Raw genomic sequence first — 25,910 nt, 5'->3', positions numbered from 1 at the left:
ACATAATGTGCCTTGTACCACAAAGTTCCCAAATTATCTGGGAGTGCCATCCATTCTGGGAAGAGCGACTATGGATCATTTTTCTCCTTTAGTTCAACGATTTCAATCTCGACTTGCTGGGTGGAAATCATCACTGCTATCAAAGGGTGGTAGACTTACATTAATCAATTCTGTTCTAACTGCTTTACCAACTCATGTGATGTCGTGTATACGTCTACCAGTGTATATTATAGAAGAATTGGATAGGTACAGAAAGTGTTTCTTCTGGAATCATGATAGGGATCATCGCAAAATGCACTGTTTCTCATGGAATTTAGCATGCAGGCCTGTTACCCAAGGTGGTTTGGGCATTAAGGATCTAGAAGTTCATAATGTTGCGCTCTTAGGAAAACAAGTTTGGTCTCTTCTACAGCCAAAATCTATGCATGCCACATACATGCAGGCCAAATATTTTCCAAATAAGATTTTTCTCAAAGCTCGTTGTCCTAAAAGTGCATCTCTTGGGTGGAAGTCCATATATAAACTGCGGCATTTGTTGGCTCACGGCATTCGCTAGCAGATTGGGGATGGATTGAAAGTACGAGCATGGGTTGATTCATGGGTACCTGATACCCCAATCCCACTAACTCTTTTACCCCAACCTCCTGGATGCAATCTTGATTGAGTCGCTGATTTTATTGACCCAGCTCACTGTTGTTGGAACCACGTGCTTGTTGTTAATAACTGGCCTGAAAATTATGCTCGTAGAATTCTATCTCTCCCACTCAGTTTCCAACCACAAGAGGATACTCGTTTCTGGGCACCAGATAAGCATGGAGTTTACACTGTCAAAAGTGCATATGCCATTGTCATGAAGTCTCTTCGAAGTGACGATGTTCATTATGCTCCTTTTTATAAGAGAATATGGTATATGAAGGTACCGTATAAGCTTTGTTTCTTCATTTGGCAAGATACTCAAAGTGTTATTCCAACTGCTGATTTTTTGGCCACGAAATCTTTTGTGGTTGATCTTATGTGCTATCTTTGTGCTCAACATGATGAGTCACTTTTCCATTTATTTGCCGACTGTACTTTTACTCGAGCGGTGTGGCATGGAGCAAATTTATCACAAGCATCAATTCAGCTTAGAGAGTCTAGTTTAAGTCTTGACTGTTTGATTGATATATACCAGTGTGTAAGATACAAATGAGGCGGAGTATCTGCAAACGCTTTTCACTTCGATTATGTGGTTCATCTGGTTAGAGAGAAATAAATATCATTTCCAGCCAACGGCGGGACCACCCAACCCTTCTGAATTGATCCACAGAGCAAAGAAGTTTACAAATGAGCTCATACGGGTGCATTCAACTACCACCACATATGCACCGGCCATATCAACTATTGCTATTTCTTGGCAATCACCCCCTTCGCCGTACCTAAAATTCAATGTGGATAGATCGCCTTATAGTAATCCAAGTCCCTCAGGCATAGGCGGTGTACTGCGGAATATTGATGGTGCCTTTATACTAGGTTTCGCCACACCAATTTCTAGAGGATCAACTCTACTAGCTGAAACAACCGCTTTGAGAACCAGCTTATACTTAGCTCATCAGCTAAATATGGCAAGGGTCATCTTTGAAACTGACTCACAATATCTGTATAACTAAATTGTGAGGATTTCTCACCACATACCTTGGGAGGTTCAATCAGTGATCACAGACATCAAGAAGCTACTAGCAGCAAACACAAGTTTTGAACTTAGCTGGAACTATAGAGAGAGCAATTTTGTGGCTGACAAGTTTGCGAAATTTGGTTCAGATGAGGCGGCTAATAATAATTGGTGGATAAATCCTACTCCCATTCGGCAGGAAGTACCTGAAGAGTTGTCTCAGCTTTCGCTGGAATATACCTCGTTATGGTGCAACACAGCACCTATCTTTGTGTCTGCGTTTAATGACAAAACTGTTGTATGTACATTTAGAGACATAAATTGCAGTTACCAAAAAAAAATTATAATTGGATTCTATGTCTCCAAATAGGGCAAAAGTGAGTGGTCCACCAAGTATTCCAGCTAATTCCACTCCTCAAGTCCGATTCCTATTAAACAAACGCTCCCTAGAGTCTAAACAACTTTCTTTTGCCGCTTCACTACGACTATTTGATTGAGTTGAATACTAAAAGAAAATATTATTACTAAGCAGGACTCTCTTTACAATAGCCTATCTCTCGTACTTCTAAGAGTTTTAGAGAAACAAAGTGATATTCAAGAATCTTACTTTGGGAATGATGCGGATTTACAATGTCATCTTCCCTATCACAATATCATAAGTTCTTTTTCTTGGTAAGTAATATCAAAGGTTTTAATGAGGTTTAGAATGTCTGGTGACTAAAATTAAGAAGCAGATGTTGGGATCCAGTCGCTCCCCTGAATAAAATTCTGAACAGAATACACAAGCGCATGCTCCTCTGGTATCTGATTACTCCACGGCACCCTACTGGTGACATTAACTCCTGGACCAGAATTCTTGAACTCACCATAGTACAATGTTGATAATGAAGCATTACCACTCCAAGGCAGCCAACCATCGGAATTAATGAGAGCCTCTAGGTTACATTGTATGAAAACTGTCCTAGAGAAATCCTTCCATGGTCTGCCTAAGAAAGTTCTGTGAACTTTCTGCTTGCTGTGGTACAAGGCCATGTAATCTTCAGTACCATTTATCAAGCAATTCTGGAAAACAAAGCCTGTTGATTGTGCAGGGTCTGTTCTTCCATGGGCTGTTACTGCATTCTGTTCACCTTTCTCTGGATTTAGTTGACGGGGACGGACTAGAATGACTGAATCTTGAAAGACTGCAGCTGAGTTTCCAAATATGAAATCCACATTGCCTTCAATGTGACATGATTTGTAGTACTGTCGCAGTGAGTGAGCATACAGGGTGTCCTGGTTGCCAAGGAATTCACAGTTTTCGATAATAGAAAGGTCACTGTCTGATCGAAATGCAACAGCTTGTTGAGCACCAGGACCAGCAGTGTTTTCGAATGTGATATCACGGGCCATGAACCCATCGCCGACAACTCCTACATTCACCAATATCAAAATCACATCACGAATCATATATTAACTTGTTGAAAAAATGGTACTGAAAATGATCCACATCAAAAGTTTGTCTATCGAAGAAAGACGGTTTAGTTGATGACATTGACTGCAAGAGTCTTGTTCACGAACATCCCATGTTGCCTCAAGTGACAATATTGATGGTGAGATCTGTATTAGTAATTAAATCAATTCTTTTGAAAACCTCACATGTTTTCAAATCAAGTACAGCATAATACAAATCTCATAAACTCAAACTTGATAGATCCCCATCAGCATTCAATATTGATATACTTTTTCAGTTTTAGAGAAATTTGATGAAACTTTAGCCATGTTAGTATCACAATTGTGTTTCGTTCCAACTTCTGGGCGAACAGATCGAAACCACATAATTGAAAAATAGTGTGGGTGTTTGGGAAAAAATTCATAAACAAATTCACCTGTACCACGCATAGTACAAAATATCAGGATATGGGTATTTATCGATATTCAATTTCTAGATATGTATCGTGGATATATCCCCCTCTTTAGGGATATTTGATATTGTTTCACATACAAATATCGTGGATATATCCAAAATATCGACAAATATCGTAGATATTGTAGATATTTCTTGATATATCATGATACTTTATTTATATTTATTTGAAATATAATGGTAAATATTAAATAAAATTGTTATATATACAAAATATCGTCAAATATCGCAAAATATCACAAATATCATCGAAATATCACTGATATTTACAGTCGTATATATCTCTAAACATATCATGATATTTAAATATTTTTTTCTAAAATATGAATAGATATCCCCAAATATCGCGATATATCGGGATATTTTATACTATGGTACCACGTACACTTTGGTTTATAATACGAAGGCACAACATTTTTATACTCTTGAGATCTAAAAGAATCTCAGAAAGATTTAAAATAGGATAGATCCAAATGTCAACTCTCCAAGTAATATTATTGTTAAATTGGTCAATTAGATTGAAATCCATCTTTGGTGCACACTCAAACAAACTCCTTAAGAGCATTCCCAATGCAAGTCAATATTTTACCCCTCTTATCACCTCCACGTACGCAGTATTTCTCCATTTTATCACCGTTTTGGTGAAAAGCAAGGTGAAGCTGCCCAATACAAAGGTGAATATTAATCTCGGACAGGATGTTAGATTCCATCTGGATGTAAAAATCGAAAAAATGCTCCGGACGGAATGAAACATCCCGTTTGAAATTTAAAAAAAAAAACTAAAAAAAAGTCGAAAAATCATGCGTGACGGAATGAAACATTCCGTCCGAAAAAAAAAACCCATTTAAAAAAAAAACACACACACACACACACACACACGAGACAGAATCCAACATCCCGTCCGAAGTTCACAAGTCAGTCACTATCTCGGTTGAACCCTGATAATGACTTGAGAAAATAGTCACCCTCTGGGCACTAGATTTTAACAAAAAGGAAGTGAAAATTTTCACATTCCCTTCTTTTTCACCTGCATTGGGAATGCTCTAAACATAAAAAGAACATTGATCAGCTAGCTATATTTTAGACAGTCTTGCTAACAATATTGATATCATCATAATGAATATGAGAAAATGAGAAGTTGAACAAAATTTCCACACAAAAAACACATCAAAAGTAAATTATCACTCCAAAGGAACCTAATGCCAAACATATCTTTTCCCTTAGAAATGAAACTTCTACTTAAAAGGGAAAATTAGGTCACCCACATAAGAGCATTTGCAATGCAGGTGATAGAGGGGGGGAAGTGATAACTATCACCTACTTTCCTCTAAAAAGTCTGTGCAATGCTGGGTGATAAACTCGGTGATAGTTTTCCCGAGTTCAAAACAAGGTGAAACCTTCCACCGAGTTTATCACTGACTTGTTAATTTCGGACGGGATGTTGGATTCCGTCTCGTGTGTTTTTTTAAAAAAAAATGGGTTTTTTTTTCGGACGGGATGTTAGATTCCGTCTCGCATGATTTTTCGGTTTTTTTTTGATTTTTTTTTAAATTTCAGACGGGATGTTTCATTCGTCCGAAGATGTTTTTTCAATTTTTTATGTCCCGTGACGGAATCCAACATCCCGTCCGAGATATTTTTTATCACCTTTGCATTGCACAGCTTCACCTTGTTTATCACCGGGTTGGTGATAGAGGGGGTGAAAAGTGAGGAGGTGGCGGTGATAGAGGGGGTGAAAACTATCACCTGCATTGCAAATGCTCTAAGGCCATAACTACCATGACAAAGAAATGCAATAATAAAGACATGACCACAAACTAACTGAACATTGAATAAACAATAATAATAATAAAAAAATACTTACCGACAGTTGCAGTATTATACGTATTGATACCCTGTAGGGCGAAGTTCAAAGAGCCTGTAATGACAGTTTTACCCACACCATCACCCAAAAACACCACATTTTTCTTCTGAAAAGGAACTCTAACAGTTTCTTGATAAACCCCTTGATTAATCTTAATCACAAACTTCTTAACCTTGTCATTATCAGGTGCATTATTAACAGCTTCTTGAATACTTTTCACACACCCCTTCCCTTCTTCTTTACAAACCGTTACATCCACCGTTAAATTAGCCGGTAAACCACCACTAAAAAAACCAATATCCACACTAGACCCACCCACATTTTCCCAAAACCCAGATCTTTCAGTCATTGGTGGTTTCCATGCATCAAAATTTTCACCAAAATTGTCATAAGAAAACAACATACTCAATGCATTACTAGTCAAACCAATTGTTGAATTCATAAACGCCATTGTTTCATTAACCCGTTGACTATCGTTAACGTATTTCAAAGCAGACCAACAATCATATTGATAAAGAAGAGCTGCACTAGTCCATGCTCTACCATCTTTGATTCTTCCACTTGGAAGTGTCTCGACTGTTGAATTTAATCTAGCTTGTGAATAATGCAAAAAATCTAAACAGTTTTTTGCGGCATTTGTTTTGTTGGGATTGCCCTGGGATGTATCAAGAATCTCTTTCGCCATAGACTCGGCATTTTTGAGATTTTTAGACGCTGCCCATATTGCAGAATTGATTACATCAAGTGGTTTGGGGTTTGGTGGTAGAGTTGGTGATTGGGTAATAGTTGTTACACATGCTTCTATATTTCTTGTTGCCTTACAAGCTTGTTGTGCTATCTGTGATAGGTTTGTGTCATTGTTATCAATGGGGTGTTTTCTATGATTGTTTTGAGCTGCTGAGGTGAAGGAGAAGAAGAGAATTAGAGAGAGAAGAGAGAGAAGAAGAAGAGAAGACATGGTGAGGATGAAGAGAATTTTTTTGGGTTTGAAATGGAAATGTAGGAAGGAATTTGTAGTGGGCTGTTGTTTTCTTTGTTGCATGACTGATTTGGAAAGAGAGAGAGAAAAAAGAGGAGAATTAATGGTGATGAATTAATAGAGGGAATGTATAATATATCATGATCATGTGAGTGTTTTTTGGAAGAATTTGTAATGCCTTGTTTTGGATTCACGGGTTTTTTTTGGGTTTGGAAAGTGGGATTTGAAAGCGTGGCCACTTTTGATAACGATTTGACTTTAATGTGGAATGAGCTGGGTGCCTGGGTCGTGGTAATCTACATTTGGTGAATCTATTTTCTCAATCACTGTTTAACAGATAGCTAAACATTGATTTTTTTTTTTTTTTTTTTTTTTTTTTTTTTTTTTCAAGTTGTGATTTGATGAAATATTCAGCCATCTCCTAAAAATAAATAAGATAGAAAATTAAGTCAATTTTGGTCATATAGTTAGTAATTTTTCAAAAATGGCTTTGTTTTCATTTTTAGTGTTTCTAGAAACGAACATTATGGATTTATCATTTATGCTAGGGGTGTAACTTGGGTCGGATTGGCCCAAGTTCTCGGATTAAAATCTGATTTTTGTTGGTCTGGCTCCTGCGCTAACATGGTCAGATCTATGGTCTAGGTTTCGTTTTGTAAAATCAAAACCCGATTTGGTTTTGGGTTCGGCTCGGATTAGAATATAAAAATACCGAAAAATCCAAGGCTATATGCATATATGTACGTATATATTTCAGCCCTTCTATTATTGTAAAAAATAAGATTGAGAATCTCTACTTTAGATATAATAATATAATCAACAAAATTAGTTTCATTTTCAAACAATCAAATCTCTTTGATTTTATTTAGAAAATTTCAATTTCGGTGTTTTTTACCACCTAATTAAAAAAAAAACCCCAAAAAAAATTGACCAACCCAACATAACTCGACCCAACCCAAATTGGTCAAACTAGGGTTTGGGCTGAAAATTTAAAGACCACCTAGGGTTTAGTCCCGAGCTCAGGTTGAAACATTTGAAACTCCGGTTAGGTTTGGATTATGCCTCAACCTATAATTTATGTTGTGATGTCTTGGGCTTGGTCTTGGGCTTGGGCTTGAGAGCTAGTTCCATAGTCATCGGGTCGGGTTCTATATCCAAATCGCAAGAAAGTAAAAAGTAGCAGATCAGATTTAGGTCAAAATTGGAAAAACAGGACTTAACTCAATATCTCACGAACTCCAATTACAGAAAAAAAAAAAGGTTCGGCAATTCCTGCTGGGTTAGCTTTCCAAAATGGCGCTCAAATCTTTAAATTGAAGCTCAAAGCTTTTATCTACCAATGTTAGTTTCTTCAATTTCAAGGTGTGTTATTTTTCTTTTCTTGAACTAGGGTTTCAAATTCAATCTTTATATTGTTGTTTGTTAACTTAGACTATTGAATTAGACCATGTTTTAGTTCATTGGTAGTAAAATTTGTATTGAATCTAGCTAGCTAGTTAGTACAGTGAAAAGATTACTTCTTTTTTCTTGTAATGCTATGTTGTGAAGATTACTGCTTTCTTTGTGATGATTTATGTTTAGTTAGTGATGAAGTGGTGTGAACTTGTAGGATTTTTGATATTAGGTTTAGCCTAGTTATGATGAGCTAGAGTCGTGTCGATACTAGTTCTACTCCTTGTTTTGCTTAGTTGAAACACTTTAAAGAGAGTGGCCAAACTTTTTTAAAATGTGATATAGGTGTTTATTTGTTGCGGTTCGTGTGTTGGTCTGTGATCCCTCATCAACAAGTTCTACTTACTAATTAAATCTTAAAAATGACGTCTATAGGGAAATCGGCAATGAGAATTAGGGATGGTCTTTTTCATGGGATGCACGGGTTTGCCAAGGTGCATTTCTGCGGGGAAGATAAATTCTTGATGGTCTGCTTGTTGCCAATGAGAAGTAAAGAGGATAACCAGGGAGCAATTTGCGAAACTGGTTTCTCTTTGCTTACGACTAAGCATTTATGTTTTTTCGAACTTTGATACTAAAAACAGTACAAGTTCCAGGCGTCCAGCATGTAGTTGGGGTTGGTCAAAGCATGCTCATCCATCTCTTTATTTATATACGAAGCCTAATGGATCGTTGTCGAGGAAATGGGCTCTTCCTCATCTCGTTTTGTTATTGTCACAAAGGCTCTTAAAGTTCTTTTGTAAAGCACTTGAGAGGGGCTTCAACTCAAAATTTGTGGTGAGAGAGATCAAGAAAGAAAGAAAGAAAACAATGTTAACTGTTATTAGCAAACCTGATGACTGACTCAATTTTTTCCCGATTTCTAGGACGACATTGTCTACTCCCAGGAGCAAAAATACATTGGATCTTACAAAAAAGTTATGTGCTTAGACACGTGAATAAGTGACACAACCAAGCCTTACTGTTAGTTGTTTGTTTGGCAGGCAGAGGGATCCTCCAATTCAAGAACACTTCCGATAAAAATATATTCCTTGAGTAGGTACATCCCACAAAGAGGCATTCTTTTCTATTTTTACAATTTCCAATGAAGAGGGTTTGTGGCTCTGACTGTGTGGGGAGGTCGAAAGAACAACCTGGGACCTTAAAATGCAATGGAGAAGGATTGGGAGGTGGCATAAATGTCTTATCTCCTGGAAGTACTTTGCACGGCCCAATCGAAAGGAAGAGCCAAAAGAAATAGTGAATTCTAAGTAAACATCTTCTCAACCAAAGACTTACAAGTGGTTGCAACAGAGGAGAATGGCTATAATTAATACAGGCGACATGAATTGTCCAGCCCAGATGATTGGAGGAAGTACATGCTGTCGCTTGTCTTTTTTTAAGGCAGTAATATTGGGCAGAATGCCATACACTGATTACTTTCAGAAGAGGGAGATCATCTTGTATTAAATGTATCTTGCGCGGAGACAAGGAGGAAGTGGTAGCAAATGTTTAATTGAATGTTCGGAGGAAAAGCAGAGGAAGTTCTTAGTAGATGTGATGGCAACATGGTTAATGTAGGGGGATATCCAATTGAGAATCTCGCACTTGTCGTTCAATGAAGTTCCGGTTTTCAATATTTCTCACAAACCTTTGGATAGAAAAGGAATGACAAAATCTTTAGGGACACTTGCACTTATTTCAATCAATATTTTTTAAATGTATAAGATTGTTGGTAGTCTCCTCAAGGAGGTTTTACAATCTCAGATTTGAGAATGTAATTTCAGAAAAACAAAGGAATGTAATTATGAATGCTCTAGTGTTGTCCTGGGTTTTTATATGATTGTATGTTGCTCACCCTTGACTTCTAGTAAACTTTGTTTTTGCTGATAATAATTGTGAAAATTGCTTTTTAGTGGAAAAGTAATCATCCATACTTCTTTCAGACGTTAGCACTCATTACAGTTTGTATTTGCCAACTTTTGAAGGGTTGATATGCTTTCGGTCAAGTTTAGTCTGTTGAAATGATGCTCCATTGTGATCTTTCAAAGTTTCAAGTAGCAGAATGTGTGGTTTTAGAATGACAGAATCATTCTAAAAAATAGTACAAAATAAAAAGACGAAACTTGCTTACCAGTTCCCACTTAGAGACACCACTTGACCACCCAAATTTCAGAACTTAGGGTGTGTTTGTTAAATTTTAACTCATGGAAAGGAAAGGAAATAAAATAGGTGGTCCACTATGGAATGGAATGGAAAGGAAATAATTTTAAATGGTATGTGTTTGGTAAACTGGGGAAAGGAAAGTAAAAACTGGGAAAAGGAATAATCATGTTTGTTTGCAAAAGCTATGGAAAGGAATAATTGTATTGTTGAGTGGAGTGTATTAGTAGTAAGTCCCTATTTATCTATTTCTTTTCCTTTCCTTTCCACAAAATTTTCAGGAGTTAGCTAAAGACACAAAACCTTTTCCATTTGTTTTCATATGGAAAAGTCCATTTCCTTTCCATGGGTAAACAAACGCCTTAAAAACTATGGAAAAGGTGGACCACTCTTATTTTCCTTTCCTTTCCATAGTGTTTCCATCATAACAAACATACCCTTAGTTTCCTACCCTTCTCCTTGCACCATGTCTGTCCCCAGAAATGTCGCCTATCCATCTCTTTTACTGAAAACTTCAGTACAAATATTGAAGTTGATCATTAATACTAGTAGTAGTGTTTTTTTTGGTTGTTGGGAATGTCTACTCTCAACTCAACTGATGTACAGTCCTACTTATTCGGGCATGGTATACTTGGAGCCCTGTCCTTGATTCCTCAGAGTTAGTGGAGCATGAAGTACTGTTTTCTGTTTCTTTGCTATTCCTGCTCTTCTCATAATCCTTCACCAACTTCCACACAATTTTCGCATATATGATCTTAGGTAGCACAATTAAATCTTCTGTACACTAGATGAAATTTTGTAGTCTTGTTTATTCTGTTTCCAGTTTGATCAGCACAATACTAGTATTCTTCCATTCCGGTTTTGGCATATCCTGTTTATACAGTTATTGGAGGCTGAAGCGTGATCTTGTTCGATGTTTTCGGATTCCATTTTTTTCTTTTTCTTTTTCGTTGCTCTCAAGATTCTCCGAGTCCAATTTCATTGGTAGTAATCTTTCCTTGAATGCCATGTATTTATTCATTTCAGCTAATATGCTCAATGGAGTGTGGATTATTAGACTCTATATATGGACATGCTAAATAGATCTTTGATGATTGCCCACATGCAAATAAAAAGCATGTAAGATCAATTTAATGCTTTTAACAACAATGAAAGGTGCTTTCCCCAATGAATTATGTATTTTCATGTATTGAAGTGCTGTACTAGTAATTGTACTTTCTAGAATATTCCACCTTCTACATTTGCTTGATTTGGAATGAGAATCCCAAATGCCTGTTACCGTTACTTGAAATCTATCTAAAAGTTCTTGTAACAAGTAACTTCCCAGATTCTTTCAGTTGTTGGTCCTATGAAAGTTTATTTCTTATCTTCACTTTTTTAATAACCCTCCCCATTTCTTGGGATACCTTGCCCGCCATCAAGCACAGTCCTCAAATTCGGGTGAAATGTGAAATGAAAAAGAAATTGGAAAGAAAAATTCTGACCTTGTTTTCTTAAACAAAATTAAAGTTGATGATTAAACCCAATATTTTGAATAAATGTTCTGTTTTTCTTTTTATTCTTCTATGTAGTAATTCTCCTTTTGCCATCACCCAGATATCTTCCTGACTTTGTAGTTTGTATGCAGCATCACGAAAAGGGTGGTTATTCGCATTTCCTAATCTTTCTTATAAATATCATCAATACTTAGACTATGTGCTGATATCTGTGTTCATGGTGATTCTCTCTCGCATTTGCATGGAAGAAGAATATTAGGTTCTTTTATTTCTTTGTGATAGTAATAAACCTTTTCGTATTATTTTTTTAAGGAAAAAGTAGAAATTTATCTTTTTTTTTTTAATGCTTTTCCTGCTTTCAGATTGCAGTGAGAGGAAGTATTGTGTAGTCTTTTGGCTAAAACTCAATGACTGAAAGAGTCAGGAGACGAACTTCTAAATGGGATTTGAAAGAAGATCCTGATAGTTATGCAGTTGAAGCCAGACAAGAAAATGTTATCTCTGGAAAAGCAAGTGAGTTCATCCATGATAATGGATCAAAACGAGAGCGGAACTCATCAAAGAACAATGGTACTCGTATTTCAAAGTGGTCCGATAACAATCCCCACAGAGGTTCGAAGTCTGAAGCTAATTCTGGGTGGTCACGTTGGGACACTCCGTCTGGAAACAGAGACGAACAGAAGGATAATTATGTCAGTAGAGATTTCAATGAGGTCTCACAGTCCAGAAAAAAGTGGGATGGTGATCGAAGTTACAGTACAAGTTTGTCTCCTGGCCGTGATGATTGGAGACAGCGAAGTCGTAGTCGCTCCCCAAGGAGTCGTTGGAGCAAGTCACACAGGTTTCTCAGTTTGTGACACACTCTTTTAACACCTTTCCCTTCCCTCCTATTCTGATAGTTTCTAATTTTTCATATTACGTGTTTCTAGAACCAAATGGAAACTACTCATATTTGTTGATCTGCTATTCTGCAATCAAAGATTCTTAAAATACACTTTTTTCGTTGTCTTGAAATGATATGTAGGAGTAGAAGCAGAAGCAGAAGCAGAAGCCCGGCGCATGATTTTAGGAGTAGAAGCATAACTCCACCACATGGTTTACGGAGTAGAAGCAGAAGTCCACCATATGGTCTTAAGCGTGGCTACAATGAATGGGATAATAGAATCAGAGGTGGATCAGGGGTTTCAGCTCCCCTGTGCAATGATTTTGCAGTGGGGAGATGCAGGCGAGGCAGTGAGTGCAGGTTTCTTCATCAAGAGAACAATGAATCTGAGGGCAGAAGGAATCCAGGTGGCGTCCCAGCAGAATACTGGGGAAGTAGACATGAGAGGGGAGGATCTTATGGGCATCTTAATAATGTAGAGCGGGATTACTCAAGAGATAAGCTTTCTCACGAACAAGAGTCCCAAAGGAACAATAGATCTTCTGATCAGTGTGTAAGTTTTTTGAGAGGCAAATGTCACAGGGGCTCATCATGCACATACATCCATGATGATTCTATAGCTGATGGCCGTGGAACAGGTGAAAGGATCCATGAGAGGGACACAGATGTATACTCAGGACGTGACCATAGGCGTGACCCACCCAGGAACAACATCACTCTTTGTAAATTTTTTGCTTCTGGAAATTGCCGTAAGGGGATAAGTTGCAGGTTTTCTCATGAAGGTGAAGTTCTTGATAAACCCGAAGGAAGGTCTGCAGACCGGCGGGGCCATAATTTGGGCGATGAGAATAAATCATGGGGAGGTCCAAAATGGGGTGATGAAGCAGCTGTTACCGCACGTGGTAATGTAGAAGGAAGTTCACTAGACGGATCTGGCCGTGTCCAGGGTAATGGATGGGGTGATCAGAGGTATAACTATAAACCGGTTGTTTCGACTTGGAATGATGAAGCTGCGAATGACGTACCACAAGGAAGGTCTGCAGATGTAAAGAGGCAGAATAGTTTCGGTTATGAGAATAAGTCCGGGCGAGGTCCGAAAGGGAGTGATGAAGTAGGTGATTCAGCCCATCGTACTGTAGGAGGAAGGCCACTGAATGAGTGGTCTATACGCATTGGAGATAGCGGACCGGATGATCGGTATAAGCATAAACCGGTTGATCCAACATGGAATGGCGAAGCTGTAAATAATCAACCAGAAGGAAGGTCTTGGGATGAAAGGCGAGGCCATAATTTGGGTGGTGAGAACAAATCATGGGAAGGTCCAAAACGAATGGAAGTAGCAGCTAACATTGCACATGGTGGTGTAGAAGGAAAGTCATTGAACGATGGAAGGGGCCGTATTGCAAATAGTGCGTGGGGTGGCCCGACATGGAATGATGTACCTGCTGATCCAGAGGTAAAAAAGTACCCTCAGTGGGGCAAAGATGATAATGGTGGACAATTAGGTGATAAAGATGAGAAGAAACTGCCGGGAGGTCCGAACTGGAGTGGTAATGCTACTGAGTCAGAGATAATAAAGATCCCAGAATGGAGAAATGATAATGATGTAAGAAATGGTGTACCTGTCTCACTACCTACTCAAGGGTCTCTTGATGATAGGAGGGACTGTAGTTTGGATGATCAGAATAGAATATGGGAAGGTCCAACATGGAGGGATAAACCTTCTGATCAAAATTTGCAAAAGTCTCCTAGCACAAGCATGGGCGCTAAGCTATCAATGGGTAACGGGGAATTCCTCAAGCCATCTGCTGGGGCTGAGAGAGGAGCATCTGCATTTCCCTTTGAATATAACATCACAACAAACAGTGAAAAACCAAAGTATGAGGTAAATCTCTCTTCAGAGGTTTTCCCTATAATTCCTGTCCATGGACAGTACCATAACACCGCCAACCAGCCTCTATCAAGCTTTAATATGAATGTGCAGAGTCAACAGATATCCCCTTTTCCTGCTCCAAGTGTAAGGAGTTTCGACTTGAATGGCCCGGTTGAAGATGTACCAAGTCCACATCACCAGACACTCTTCCACATGGGGGAATCATTTAAAGAAGCAGGTAGTAGGAATGACCCAGTAATGTCACCGATGTCACCCATGTCACCAATGTCACCCATTGCCTCTGGAGTTTCAGCGACTCCGAATATAGTAACAAGTGAGCAGGTTGCTCAAATATCAAATCTTTCAGCTTCTCTAGCCCATATATTTGGGAACAACCAGCAGCTTCCACAGCTATATGCTACTCTCAATTCCACCAATGCAATGCCATCTCAAGTTAACTCTGGAGGGGAAGGTGGATCATTTGGTCAGTCTAGTCAAGACACTTGGTCCCAAAAGCAATATATTCCTGTCAGTAATGGCATGGAATTGTCTCAAAGCAGTATCCAGCCGCCAGGGTTTCCAGAAAATCCCATCAAGCATAATAGAAAGTCTGACCAAGAGTCACATGCTCCACTGGAAAGCAGTATCCTGTCGTCTGTGGCTGGTGGGCCTAATGGTAGCCATCCTTCTAACAATGGCAGTTTGGAGAAAACGGTTCATCAGGAGAGTGACGAGTTGAGGCAATCAGTTGGGAATGAAAAAGCGGTCGAGTCTGTTGTGAAAGAGCAAGATAATGCTCATTCAGTAGACACAAAGGCAGATGGTCCTATGGATGAAGATGATAAGAGAAGCAAGGACACTAAGGCAATGCGCATGTTTAAATTTGCACTCGTTGAGTTTGTTAAGGAAATTCTGAAGCCGACATGGAAGGAAGGCCAATTGAGTAAGGAGGCTCACAAAACTGTAGTGAAGAAAGTGGTTGATAAAGTAACTGGTTCTGTTCAAGGGGATCATATTCCTCAAACACAAGACAGAATCGATCAATATTTGGCGTACTCAAAGTCCAAGCTTACCAAACTGGTTGAGGTAATTAGAATTATTTTTCCCCCTTTTCCATCTTTCTGATAAATTTACCATTTGTGCTGATTGGTTATCATTCTTTTACCCTTTGCATGCAGGCATATGTGGAGAAGAGTCTGAAAACTTAAGATAAGCAGTTGAACTGATGTTCAGAGTGTCTCTGTAACAAAGATGACGTTTTTCCAAAAATTTAGTTCACTCAGGAAACTTCTCTGTACACCTGGGTTTGTTCATATCCCTAAATGTAGGGCCATGTTTGTTATCTTTTTCTACTTTGGCAGGATAGGAAATGAACCTGTAGTATGTATCCTTAATGTGGATATTCTTCGTTGCCTTATTCCGTGATTCAAAACTGCTACTTAATAGTGAAAGAGCAAGTTACCAGACAAGTTCGGTGTTACTTACTTTCCGTATTCTGTTCTTTCCAGGTCTGAAATTTTAAGCCCATTAGGCTGGTTTTGGTTTACGATTTTGTAGAAAAGCCGATTATGGCTGGCTAGATGAAGCCTAAATCTGCAAAGGCTGAGCACCGAAAAGCCAAGAACCTGATGAGGCCCATGTCACACCCAATTCAGACAGCTCTGGAACAGATCAGTTACTTATGTTCGAACTTGGATCGAAGATGATTTTGTGACTGTTGCCAATTGCAAGGAGTTATCGCACATCAATATTAGGACCATCGAGATGACTTGGTCTTTTCTTCTCAGAACTAGAACTAGTAACTTGAAAAGTACTTCGCCATGGAATCCCTCTCATCGAAACACTTTAAAGTGAAATTTGTGGACCCTTTTTCAATATTTTTTAGGCGAATGAATGAGGTGAGATCTTATTCAATCCATCTAGGAACATGCATTTCTCTAACAAGCAAAAGTATTGATAAAGCAAGTCGCTATTGATGGAGATATAAATCTACCATTTACCACCATATTGCAGGCCTTTTCTATTTTCTGAAATCAAGGTTAAACAATAAACCATATTGCGCTTACATTTATTACTGATTGATGCAATTCTTCTTCTGATAAAGATTGATGGAATATGTGTGTTATGGCCCCAACTTATGCTTCTAAGAGCATCTCCAATGGAGGTGTAAACAGTATAAAGTGTAAAGTTTACACTTCTAAATTCAAAAAACTCTTTCCAACGGAGGTTGTAAACCGTAGTTAATAAGCTAATAGCTAATAGAGCAAGTGGGAAATTTCCCACCCGGATACAAGTTGTTAAAATGCTCGGAAGTCACTTGGAGTGACATCCGGACATACTAGTCCAACGTCACTCTTTAGTTCTGACGTCCCTTTTTAGTTCTCAAGTGTTGATTTCTAATTTTTTAATTTGACGTCCCTCTTTAAATTAAACTCAAACGTCACTCAAAGTGACGTCCGAGTTTTAAATATAATTTTTTGACATCTCGCTACTAGGAGATATAGAGTGTGGATAATATAGTCTATAAATTAGTGTGTAAATAGAGCCCCTAATGAACTAAACGGAAAAGAGTAAAAATTCTCCTTTTAAAATATGAAAAATGAGGCCGACAATTTCACACATATGAATGCAATGCAGAGGATATCACGCGGAAATGTATGCTCAGTTTACGGTTCGGACAACCATTGGATTTTAACAGTAACTTTAGTTAATCTATGTGATTTAATTTACAACTACCTACTAATGAACTTGGATCTTCAAGAAATATCCACTTCTATCTATTATCACACTATTGTACACTATATTGTTTTCATGCATTTCCAAATGGTACTCTAATTGCACAAGTCATGCTACAGAACAGTAATCGTTAATCTTCATTGGCAGTTCCTTTATGGTACATGATGCTCATCCTTCATCTCCACAGGCATGGCACAGGGACATTTCTTGATTCTATATTGAGATGCGTGTGATGTTGCCAAGTTACCATCATTAAACTTTGCCCTACAAACCACTGTCATCATATAAGCCTCCAGCATAGATGACTGCACGTTAATTACTTGTCTCTAGAGTGATATGAGAGTGCAAACTTTATGTATTAACCAATAAATTAATAAAGTAATAATACAAGTACGTACCGTAAGCCGTAACAAGTGTTCTCATATATTAAACATATACGAAAACCATCACCCTTTGCGGTTTAGTCGGCTAAATTTTAGTCACAACTCACAAGTGATGAAAAAAAGACTTTTATTCAGTTGGTTCAAGTAAAACAATTTTAGTTACAAGTGCTAGCAAATTAGTACTTTTGGAGCCTTAGCTATATATATCAACCTGTGATAACCAGCCTGTGCTGCGGCCTCTTTGGTATTGTAGATGGATTAGTTGTCCTTTATAGTTGGAGTCCGGAGACTCTCAGTTCTCAAACTAGTTTCTAAAAAATGGTTCGAATAATGGAATTGTTTCCTGGTTTTCATCAGATTGAATATGTGAAGGCTTCTTGAACATTGTTACGTGAAACATGATACACAAAATAGACTTATCATGCATACGTCAGCATCAAGGAACCAGGGAATTTGAGTTCCATCAATTCATTAGGTAGTTTATAAGAGATTGTATCAACAATAGAAAAGGAATAAAAGCAGAGAAAACTCACACTAGCTTTTTCATATAAAGAGAAAGTGAAAATGAACTTATCAAGCTAGCACTATACACTCCCAAGTCCCATCATAACTCACAATCTTCCAATTGACCAAAAACCATGTTTTAGATTTGAATGGATTATTTCTAAACGGCTCACTTTTGATCCACTACCATGCATTGAGCTAACCATTCTACTTATTGTACTTATATTAACAAAGTTAATTTTTGTTTCATGTAGTTGTCCTTGAATGAAAACTTTCACTTTTTTAGTTGCATTTGAACTTAATTAGTTTTGATCTTATGTAACCATATCATTGTAGCTTGATGGTTATGGCTTATGGGACTCGCGTGTTTCATAGTTAGGTTCATTCCTCGATCATTACATTTCTTGGCTGCGCTAAACTAGCTAGACAGATCACTTACGTACATAGCTAATTTTCTCGCTCTTCTCGTTTAGTGCACCTCGACCACAAAACCTTAGCGCTTTCAATTAACATGACATAAGTTACTTTTTTTTTCCTTGCGCTGTACGTAGATTCTTCGGTTTGATTGACTTACATATCGTTGTCACGATCATATGACCAATGACAAATTTCCTAAAATGGAATAATATGGATTATCAAGTGACACAGTTTCGCATTAATTCAAAAAGAAAACAATCTCGTAATTACTTAATCTCATAATAATGTAAATATTTTTGACAGTCCAATTTAACAAATTCTGCGCAAGTATGGTAGAACTGTAGAAGGTAGTCAATTGTCTCATATTTAAGAATAAGTCAATTTTCCTTCTTTCCTTTTTGTGTGTGTCAGTGTACGTGTGTGTGTGTGTGTGCTGTTGGTGTTGTTGTTGCTGTTGTTGTATCGATCATCAGTTATGTATGTGTTTAACACTTTAACTACACACAAAAGAATTGGGAAATGCATGTTTTACTATTGCTACATGAATCAATAACCTAGCCTTTTCACACACTTCCAAAAACACGAAGGACCTTGATATTGAATGAAAGAACACGGAAAGAAATAACAACATTGTATTGAAGATGTATATGTTGTACAATCCCTTGCAAGCTTGTATACAAATTGCAACTGATTGACCGTTGCGCACTTGCTATTAATCCGAAAAAATTGTTTGAAGAACAAGCTAGCAATTCCTTTTGAAATAATGGTTGGTGTATCACGTGCTGTCTTCTTATACTAATGTTTTAATCTTACATTTTAGTAACCATATTCTACTTCTTAATTTTAGTCAATAGCTAGCTATACTTATCACGGTATATAACCATATTCTACTACTTAATTTTGTACTAATAGCCCTTGTAATTATATTGTATGTCATCAAGACATCAACCCTATTAAAGGTAAAGGAAGCTTATTTGCCTAGCTTATTTTCTAAACAGAAAGCTGATCATGTCATGTGTTGGGATTATTTAAGAAGCTCTTTAAGAACATTTTACAACCTCATCACTATTCATTTGTGTGTTTACAAACACACAATACTCTTGATTACGCGTATTATGGAAATCAACCACAATGAGAACCCTTGGGATCTTGACATAGCCATGGAGAATACCATTCTCCATGACCAATTCACCTATGATCTAGTCTGCCAGAATTTTCCACTTCAAACACCTCAAGATCCTTCATCTGTCCATGTACATGATTCGACTTTGCCAAACATTCAAGTCGAGAGTAACCCGAGGGAACAGCAAGAAGAGGAAGAAGAAGAAGGAGAAGAGCAACTAAGTGCTATGAAAGAGATGATGTACAAGATTGCAGCTATGCAACCTGTTGATATTGATCCTTCCACAATTCGTAAACCAAAGAGGCGAAACGTTCGCATTAGTGATGATCCTCAAAGTATAGCTGCACGCCATCGGCGGGAAAGGATAAGTGATAGAATTAGAATCCTTCAGAGACTTGTTCCAGGTGGTACTAAAATGGATACAGCTTCTATGTTAGATGAAGCGATTCGATATGTAAAGTTCTTAAAACGACAAGTTCGCAAGCTACAATCTGATCAAAGTTCACCAAGTCTAGGCTCAAATTGGGCTATTGTTCCAACGACCTTTTCTCCCGTTGAGCCTCTAGTAGGAGTTGGATTCGCCTTTGAAGGAGGTGAAGTTAACATCAACAGCGAGACACCATACGAAAAGCCTACATATAATTGAAGAGGTAAATAACTAATTGAATATCACTGAATGTGTTAATGAGATTAATAAGAAGTAATAATAATATTAGGGTTGGATGATAGATAAAGGGAAGTGTTTATAGTTGTGACGTTTAGCAAAGGTTGTTAGGATTTCGTTGACTAAGGTGGCACAGAATAATGATAAATATGATTTCTGTTACCTTGAGTTACGTATATTCATATGTAAAATAATGTAATACTTATATATTATACAGTTTGTAGAGTCTCTAATGGCCAGAAAGTTTGTTGGCATGACTCTCTTTCCAAGAAAAAAAAACAATCATGGTTTGTTGATATGATTTTTATTCTCTACTTCTGTGTATACCATTTTTCTAGCCCTCCTCTCTCTGTGTGTGGTGTATGGATCAGTTCAAAGAAGAATGGAATTATGTGTTGGTGTGCGACAAGGAATTTGCATGTATACAAGAAAAGAAGTGATGTTGTAAGCATATAATATATTCAATTATGCACATTTGAGTCAGTGAGGTTTATGCCTCTTTGTCTGTGCAGATGTGTGTGTGATGTGGATCAGGTGTCTTTTATTATATATGGGAATGGTTATATTAACTCTACCTTGTTATAATGACTCCAAAATTATTCTATTCCTAATTTACTCTTAAAAGTTGATTTGAGGGCTAATTTTTTTTTATAGAGATATACATCACAGGATGAAAAACACTTCTACAAAAAATCAGCTCAATTGAATATGTTTAATATTGTCAAAAATTATTATGAATTTAAAAAAAATATGAGCCGTTAGATAACTTATTAACATTCTAAACGATTTTTGATAATGTTGAAGATCTTCAAATGAACTGATTTTTTGTGAGGATGATTTATATTGTGTGGAGAACATCTCCACCAAAAATCAATTTCTAATTCATTGTATTTAGTGGTGGAGTAACTTTGGAGTCACTTTAAGTGGAGTTCATATCTGCATTGAAAGATTAATAAAAGACTTTGATGATTAAGGTTAAAGTGGTTTCCAATATTAAAGCATTGGAAGATCAACAGCCATAAAAGTATGTGTATAGCACTTAACATACCCATGATTACCTGATACCAATTTCCATTTCTGGGATTAGATTCAATCTACTGAGATATATTCTAATCCACATAATTTTTCGGAATGTGATTACACAGATTCTTATGTATGAATGGAAGCACACCATGTAATCAAGGAATCAAATGAGAGAGTCAGGAGCTTCTATTTCTATAGCGCATGGTAATTAAGCTAGCTTTAATTTAATTTCCATTGCCTGACAGAAATGCAAGAAGAGATACATTGCTTTACACTCGATCAGAACTACTACATGGTTAACGGTAGGTATCAGCGATAAATTTAAGTAAAATTTGGTTTAGAGTTCAGTTTGCACTTAGCTTGCTGCGCGGTGGTCATTTGGTTTCTTCTTCTTTTGCATGTTTTTCCAATCTGATATGTGATATATATATGATATGCGCTATTCAATTCAAAGAGCAGTATTACTATATATTCAATAGCTTAACCCTTCCTTCCAGCTAAATTGGCTCGTTTCTCAGAAGTCTAAAATGGAACACTTTCCGCTAGCTCCAATGCCTGCACTGCATGCAAGATTGCAAGTACTTCATTAATTACTTCATAACACATCGTTCCAACATTTGATTGATGGCTAAAGAATATAATGTAGTCATCGTTATACGTACTACTTAATGATAACTAAGGAGTTAGAGTATGTTACAGCACGTGAAATATGTATATGATCCTGACGATAATTTTCTCGCTTTAAGTAAGATCTAATAGTAGTTCATTATGGACAATTCAAAGAACAACAAATATGAATATCCAAACATTAATATGTAGCTGGTGCTTGGCGAGCAATTAAATTCTCAGTGTACAAAAACAACCGATGAAAACAATGAGTTCCAGATGTGTAGAATGTAGATCGATACTGTGTTCGATCATAACTTTGTATAAAATGCCTTATTACTCAGGTCAAAGTGTCAAACACACAAATGTTACATATACAATTGTGTATGTACATTTAGAAAAGTTCGTACCTGTATTCTAGATAGCCATCCGTGTTAGCCATTTTCCCAATTTTGCATAATTCATACCATTTTTTTGTCGTATAAAGGACCGGATTTAGGTAGGGCTGGAAATGGTACCGGATGCAATCCGAATCTATTTTAACGGATAGGGTTTATAGGTTTGTGACTAGAATCCAACCCGAATATCCGAATCATTTTAACAAGATTTATACTTTGATGCCTAAAAATTAATTTATATCTTACATTTATATATGAAAATCATTAAAATAGTGTAATTTTTGGTGTTTTTTAATGGATATGAATATCCAAAATATGGATGGATCCAAATATCCGACCCGAACCCGCTCCATTTCCAGCCCTAGATTTAGGGCTCAGACTTCAGAGCAAACACATTAAACGGGCCGGATTTAGCCTAATTCAAACGGGCCTAAAGCCCAAAATCATTAAAGACTACGGGATTCTCACTACTACCCTCATACATTCTCATATTTGCTCTCCTATCCTACAGTATCAAATATTTATTCTTTAACTCTCATACTTTCCATTATTTATTCTACCATCCATTATATCATTACATATTCAATCTACCACCCCAGGTTATTTGCTTATCCCCCCTTTCATGTTTGCTATTTCACTCTCTGGTTACCGTTAGTGTTAACTCTCGGATAATCCATGAAAAATTTCCTTTAAAAATGTTCTCTTGACGAAATTTAACTCACAGACAAGTCTTAAAAATGGCAAAGTTTGCATCTTTGACTTCAAAACACTTGAAAATTCCACCTCTCATAACTGGTTCTTCAACCTTCTGTAGCTCTATTCTTCCTCCACATACCTTTTCCTTCCCATTATTTTACCAATACTCTTTTCCTTATTTATCTAAAAACTACTACATTTGCCAAGCCAAGAAGAAAAAACCACTTTTAGAACCAGTTCTTAAACCAAGCAACATTGAAGAAGGTGAAGTGGAAGAAGAAGAAGAAGAAGTTGATGAGTTTGAAGATGGTAATTTACTTTTCCTTCTCTTATTGTATATTGTTTTAATAAATAATGGATTTTGTTTGTTTTGGTTTTAGAGAAAATGTAGTGAATCATGACTATTAGTACATATTTTTTCTGAAGTGTTGGACCTGGTTTGTTATTCTTTATTAGTTTCAAATATCTTGCTTGGTAAAATATGTGTTTAACATAGTATTCTGTATTGAGCTTCTAGGAGAATCATGTAAGTTTTTTTAAGTAACAAGAGAGTACCAAATATACAAAAGCAAAGTAGAAAACTAAATGTGTACTTAAATTTGTCCAATCTAAATGACAAACTGTTTTGAGGAGATGCAAGTAATGTCTAATGCCCATGTCCAATCCGAGCCGAAGCCTTACTGTTCTAGATGATGGTTGCCACTTGCGTCTTCTTTAATGTTATTAAATGTTCTTCAATCCGTCTCTTTAAAATAGTCCAAACAGGAGTCTGACATTTGGGAATTACTAAGTCGAGCTCGAGTCAAAATGACAATAGTTTTGATTTTTTTATGGGATTACAAGTTAGGACACATTGGACATAAGATGAGAATCAAAATTTGAGCTGTTACATGATATGCATCTATATGAAATTGACGTCCCAAGACTACTTAACTTCTGCAATTTAGTGGTGTGTATCCAAACATATTTCGTTCATAACTAAGGAATAAGGATACGTTAAAAATTTAAAATGTATGTTGTACGGCCGGAATTCCTGTGAGCTTGAATAGACTATATTAAAGGTTGCTTATATTATTTGGTTTTCCTTGGAAATTTGTTAAAGGAACTTATGCAGAGGATTTGAGACTGGCCAAATCCCTCCAGTTATGTTGCCTTTATGATTTTGCAATTGATAATCTTCCATATTATGATACATAACACAGCCATTATGATAACTCTATATGGTATGTATTCACACCTCTATGTAATATGCTCACATACAATGCTCTGCTGCATTGTTATTTTCTAATGTGAATAAAATAGTAGATGGTTCTTGTAATTTGTAAAGGTGGTTCCTCTCTGTGTAAAAGCTTGAAAACTGACCATACATCATCCCTAAACAGATATTTTTTCTTACCTTTTAGGTATGGTCACAGACGGTGATGATTTTTTTGAGGAGGAAGAAGAAGAAGATGAGCTCTTTGTATGCTATTATATCTACTTTCAATCAACGTTATTCTTTGGTAAGCGAGTATAAATGAGAAGTTAACCTTTCTAGGGAAAATTATAATTAGGTTGGGGATGGAGCTGGAGGAGGTGGCATATCACTTGCTGGGATGGAGTGGGATGAAAGTGTACTAGCTATAGCTGAAGATACTATATTGTCTTTTAACGGGGACATGAAAATATATGCATTCAAGACACTCAAAAATTCAACCATTCAAGTGCGCATTGAGAAGCTTTCCAACAAGTGAGTAACTCTTGGATTACCAACTACTATATCTATGCTAAGCACTGAGATGCAGTTCTTGCTTTCTGCTGATTGATTGTTGGGTATCCTTGAATTTCGAACTTAGACAAACGTACTAATGTGATAGCCATTATAGGCAGTCTTTTGGCTTCCTCAGTGACTTACTTTTGATTGAATAATAGTTCAAATCCATGGTCTTATACTCTTATTCAACTGGAAAAAAATTATAACAAATTTATGGTTTCCAGTTTCAAATGCAACCAAAATTATCTCTAACAAGCAATGACATTTCCTAGGTCTGGTTCTCCTAGTATGGTTGATATTAAGGAATTCTCTTGTGCATATAGAGCACAACTGGATGAAGCTGAGCAAGTTGGCACCATACCTGAAAATTTATCCTTAGAGGTTGGTTTTTTCGAAATCCGTTGCTTTCTTCTCGTTATTTTTTTGCAGTTTGCACCCGATGAATAGGGTGCAAACGAGAAAGGCTGCCTGCTTGGATTACAAGCTTTGCACATTTAGGGTGGGTCATGGCACCACATGTGCTGGTCATGACCTTATTTTATGCCTGATGTAAAGTAAGTTGATCTGCAATTGTCAGAGAGATATTTAGTAAATTCCACTAGTTCACTCTTTAGGAAACTCACATTCTTCAATAATAATCCTTTTCTAATTACTCGTCCATGTTCAGGTATCTTCTCCTGGTGTAGAAAGAGTTGTTCAGATTCCACAAGATCTTGAGCGGTTCAAGGATAGACCAATGTACGTCAAGTTTGTCACTGAGGCAACTGAGCCAGGTTTATCGTCCGAAAGTGATGGTGTTTTCAAACTTGTTTCTTTTGATGTGGAATCTAGTTATTGTACATGGGGAATAGCCGATGTGAGGATAAATAGAGAGAAAGCAGGGAAAGGGAGACCCTTGAACAAAAAGCAAAGAGAGTGGCGCTTGAACACACCCTTTCAGTCCTTACGTTTAGTACGTATATATTCTGAATTTTGATCAAGTTTCTACTAAACTCTATAGTTTTTTTACCTTCTACGCAGACATGTCTATATATGCCATTGACGAGGTCTCTCACCTTCAATGTCTGCCATGTCCTGTTTTTTGATAAGTACATCTGCCATGTCATTCTACACCTAGGAAGCTATGCTCCATCTTGTTAAAACAAGCAAAACCCAGTGATGATAGTGCTGGATCCATGCGATACGATTTTTATGTTGCATGGTTTTTTTCTTTTTAAATTTTATAATTTTAACCGTTTTTCAAGTTATACAGTTACATCTTTCTAGATTCTTGTTCCCAGGAAGAAAGCTTACAATGATAACTGCATCTCTGATCTTTTAAAGGCTTGAGTCTTGAAGTTTATCAATGAGTTTTGCAAGGAATG

The 25,910-nt window shown here is 37.0% G+C and overlaps 3 protein-coding genes across 5 annotated transcripts; 2 read left to right on the top strand and 1 right to left on the bottom strand.

Annotated features, from left to right (window-relative positions):
- Positions 1 to 2,146: 2,146 nt before the first annotated feature.
- On the bottom strand, positions 2,147 to 6,605 carry LOC147490640 (putative pectinesterase/pectinesterase inhibitor 51). Its single transcript, XM_086567096.1, has 2 exons — positions 5,419 to 6,605; positions 2,147 to 3,060 (listed from the first exon to the last, which is right to left on the bottom strand). Exons 1-2 carry the CDS (start codon positions 6,458 to 6,460, stop codon positions 2,372 to 2,374), a joined length of 1,731 nt encoding a protein of 576 aa, XP_086423222.1. The 5' UTR covers positions 6,461 to 6,605; the 3' UTR covers positions 2,147 to 2,371.
- A 984-nt stretch (positions 6,606 to 7,589) lies between these two features.
- On the top strand, positions 7,590 to 15,712 carry LOC147490639 (zinc finger CCCH domain-containing protein 55-like). Of its 3 annotated transcripts, none has more exons than XM_086565258.1 (4): positions 7,590 to 7,759; positions 11,850 to 12,328; positions 12,518 to 15,329; positions 15,422 to 15,712. In XM_086565258.1, the coding sequence occupies exons 2-4, from the start codon at positions 11,895 to 11,897 to the stop codon at positions 15,449 to 15,451; spliced, it is 3,276 nt and encodes a 1,091-aa protein (XP_086421384.1). In that variant the 5' UTR covers positions 7,590 to 7,759; positions 11,850 to 11,894; the 3' UTR covers positions 15,452 to 15,712. The 3 variants fall into 3 exon arrangements, with proteins under 3 accessions (XP_086421384.1, XP_086421385.1, XP_086421383.1); XM_086565259.1 differs by having other exon boundaries at positions 7,617 to 7,759; positions 12,524 to 15,329; XM_086565257.1 differs by having other exon boundaries at positions 7,617 to 7,759; positions 12,512 to 15,329.
- A 7,020-nt stretch (positions 15,713 to 22,732) lies between these two features.
- Positions 22,733 to 25,730, top strand: LOC147490638 (uncharacterized). Its single transcript, XM_086565795.1, has 5 exons — positions 22,733 to 23,102; positions 24,197 to 24,255; positions 24,347 to 24,522; positions 24,819 to 24,927; positions 25,214 to 25,730. Exons 1-5 carry the CDS (start codon positions 22,835 to 22,837, stop codon positions 25,520 to 25,522), a joined length of 921 nt encoding a protein of 306 aa, XP_086421921.1. The 5' UTR covers positions 22,733 to 22,834; the 3' UTR covers positions 25,523 to 25,730.
- Positions 25,731 to 25,910: the final 180 nt, after the last annotated feature.

The sequence above is a fragment of the Coptis chinensis genome, chromosome 6 (genome assembly GCF_015680905.1).
Source record: "Coptis chinensis isolate HL-2020 chromosome 6, ASM1568090v1, whole genome shotgun sequence".
NCBI classification, from domain to species: domain Eukaryota; kingdom Viridiplantae; phylum Streptophyta; class Magnoliopsida; order Ranunculales; family Ranunculaceae; genus Coptis; species Coptis chinensis.
This window is presented reverse-complemented; position numbering and strand designations above follow the sequence as displayed.

Bases quoted from the DNA above. Each gene is read 5' to 3' on its own strand.
- LOC147490640 (XM_086567096.1), bottom strand. From the start codon at position 6,460: ATGCAACAAAGAAAACAACAGCCCACTACAAATTCCTTCCTACATTTC. The intron at 3,061-5,418 runs GTAAGTATTTTT...TGGTGAATGTAG, and splicing joins GTATAATACTGCAACTGTCG to GAGTTGTCGGCGATGGGTTC.
- LOC147490639 (XM_086565257.1), top strand. From the start codon at position 11,895: ATGACTGAAAGAGTCAGGAGACGAACTTCTAAATGGGATTTGAAAGAA. The intron at 12,329-12,511 runs GTTTCTCAGTTT...AATGATATGTAG, and splicing joins CGTTGGAGCAAGTCACACAG to GAGTAGAAGCAGAAGCAGAA. The intron at 15,330-15,421 runs GTAATTAGAATT...CTTTGCATGCAG, and splicing joins AGCTTACCAAACTGGTTGAG to GCATATGTGGAGAAGAGTCT.
- LOC147490638 (XM_086565795.1), top strand. From the start codon at position 22,835: ATGGCAAAGTTTGCATCTTTGACTTCAAAACACTTGAAAATTCCACCT. The intron at 24,256-24,346 runs GTATGCTATTAT...AATTATAATTAG, and splicing joins AAGAAGAAGATGAGCTCTTT to GTTGGGGATGGAGCTGGAGG. The intron at 24,928-25,213 runs GTTGGTTTTTTC...GTCCATGTTCAG, and splicing joins CTGAAAATTTATCCTTAGAG to GTATCTTCTCCTGGTGTAGA.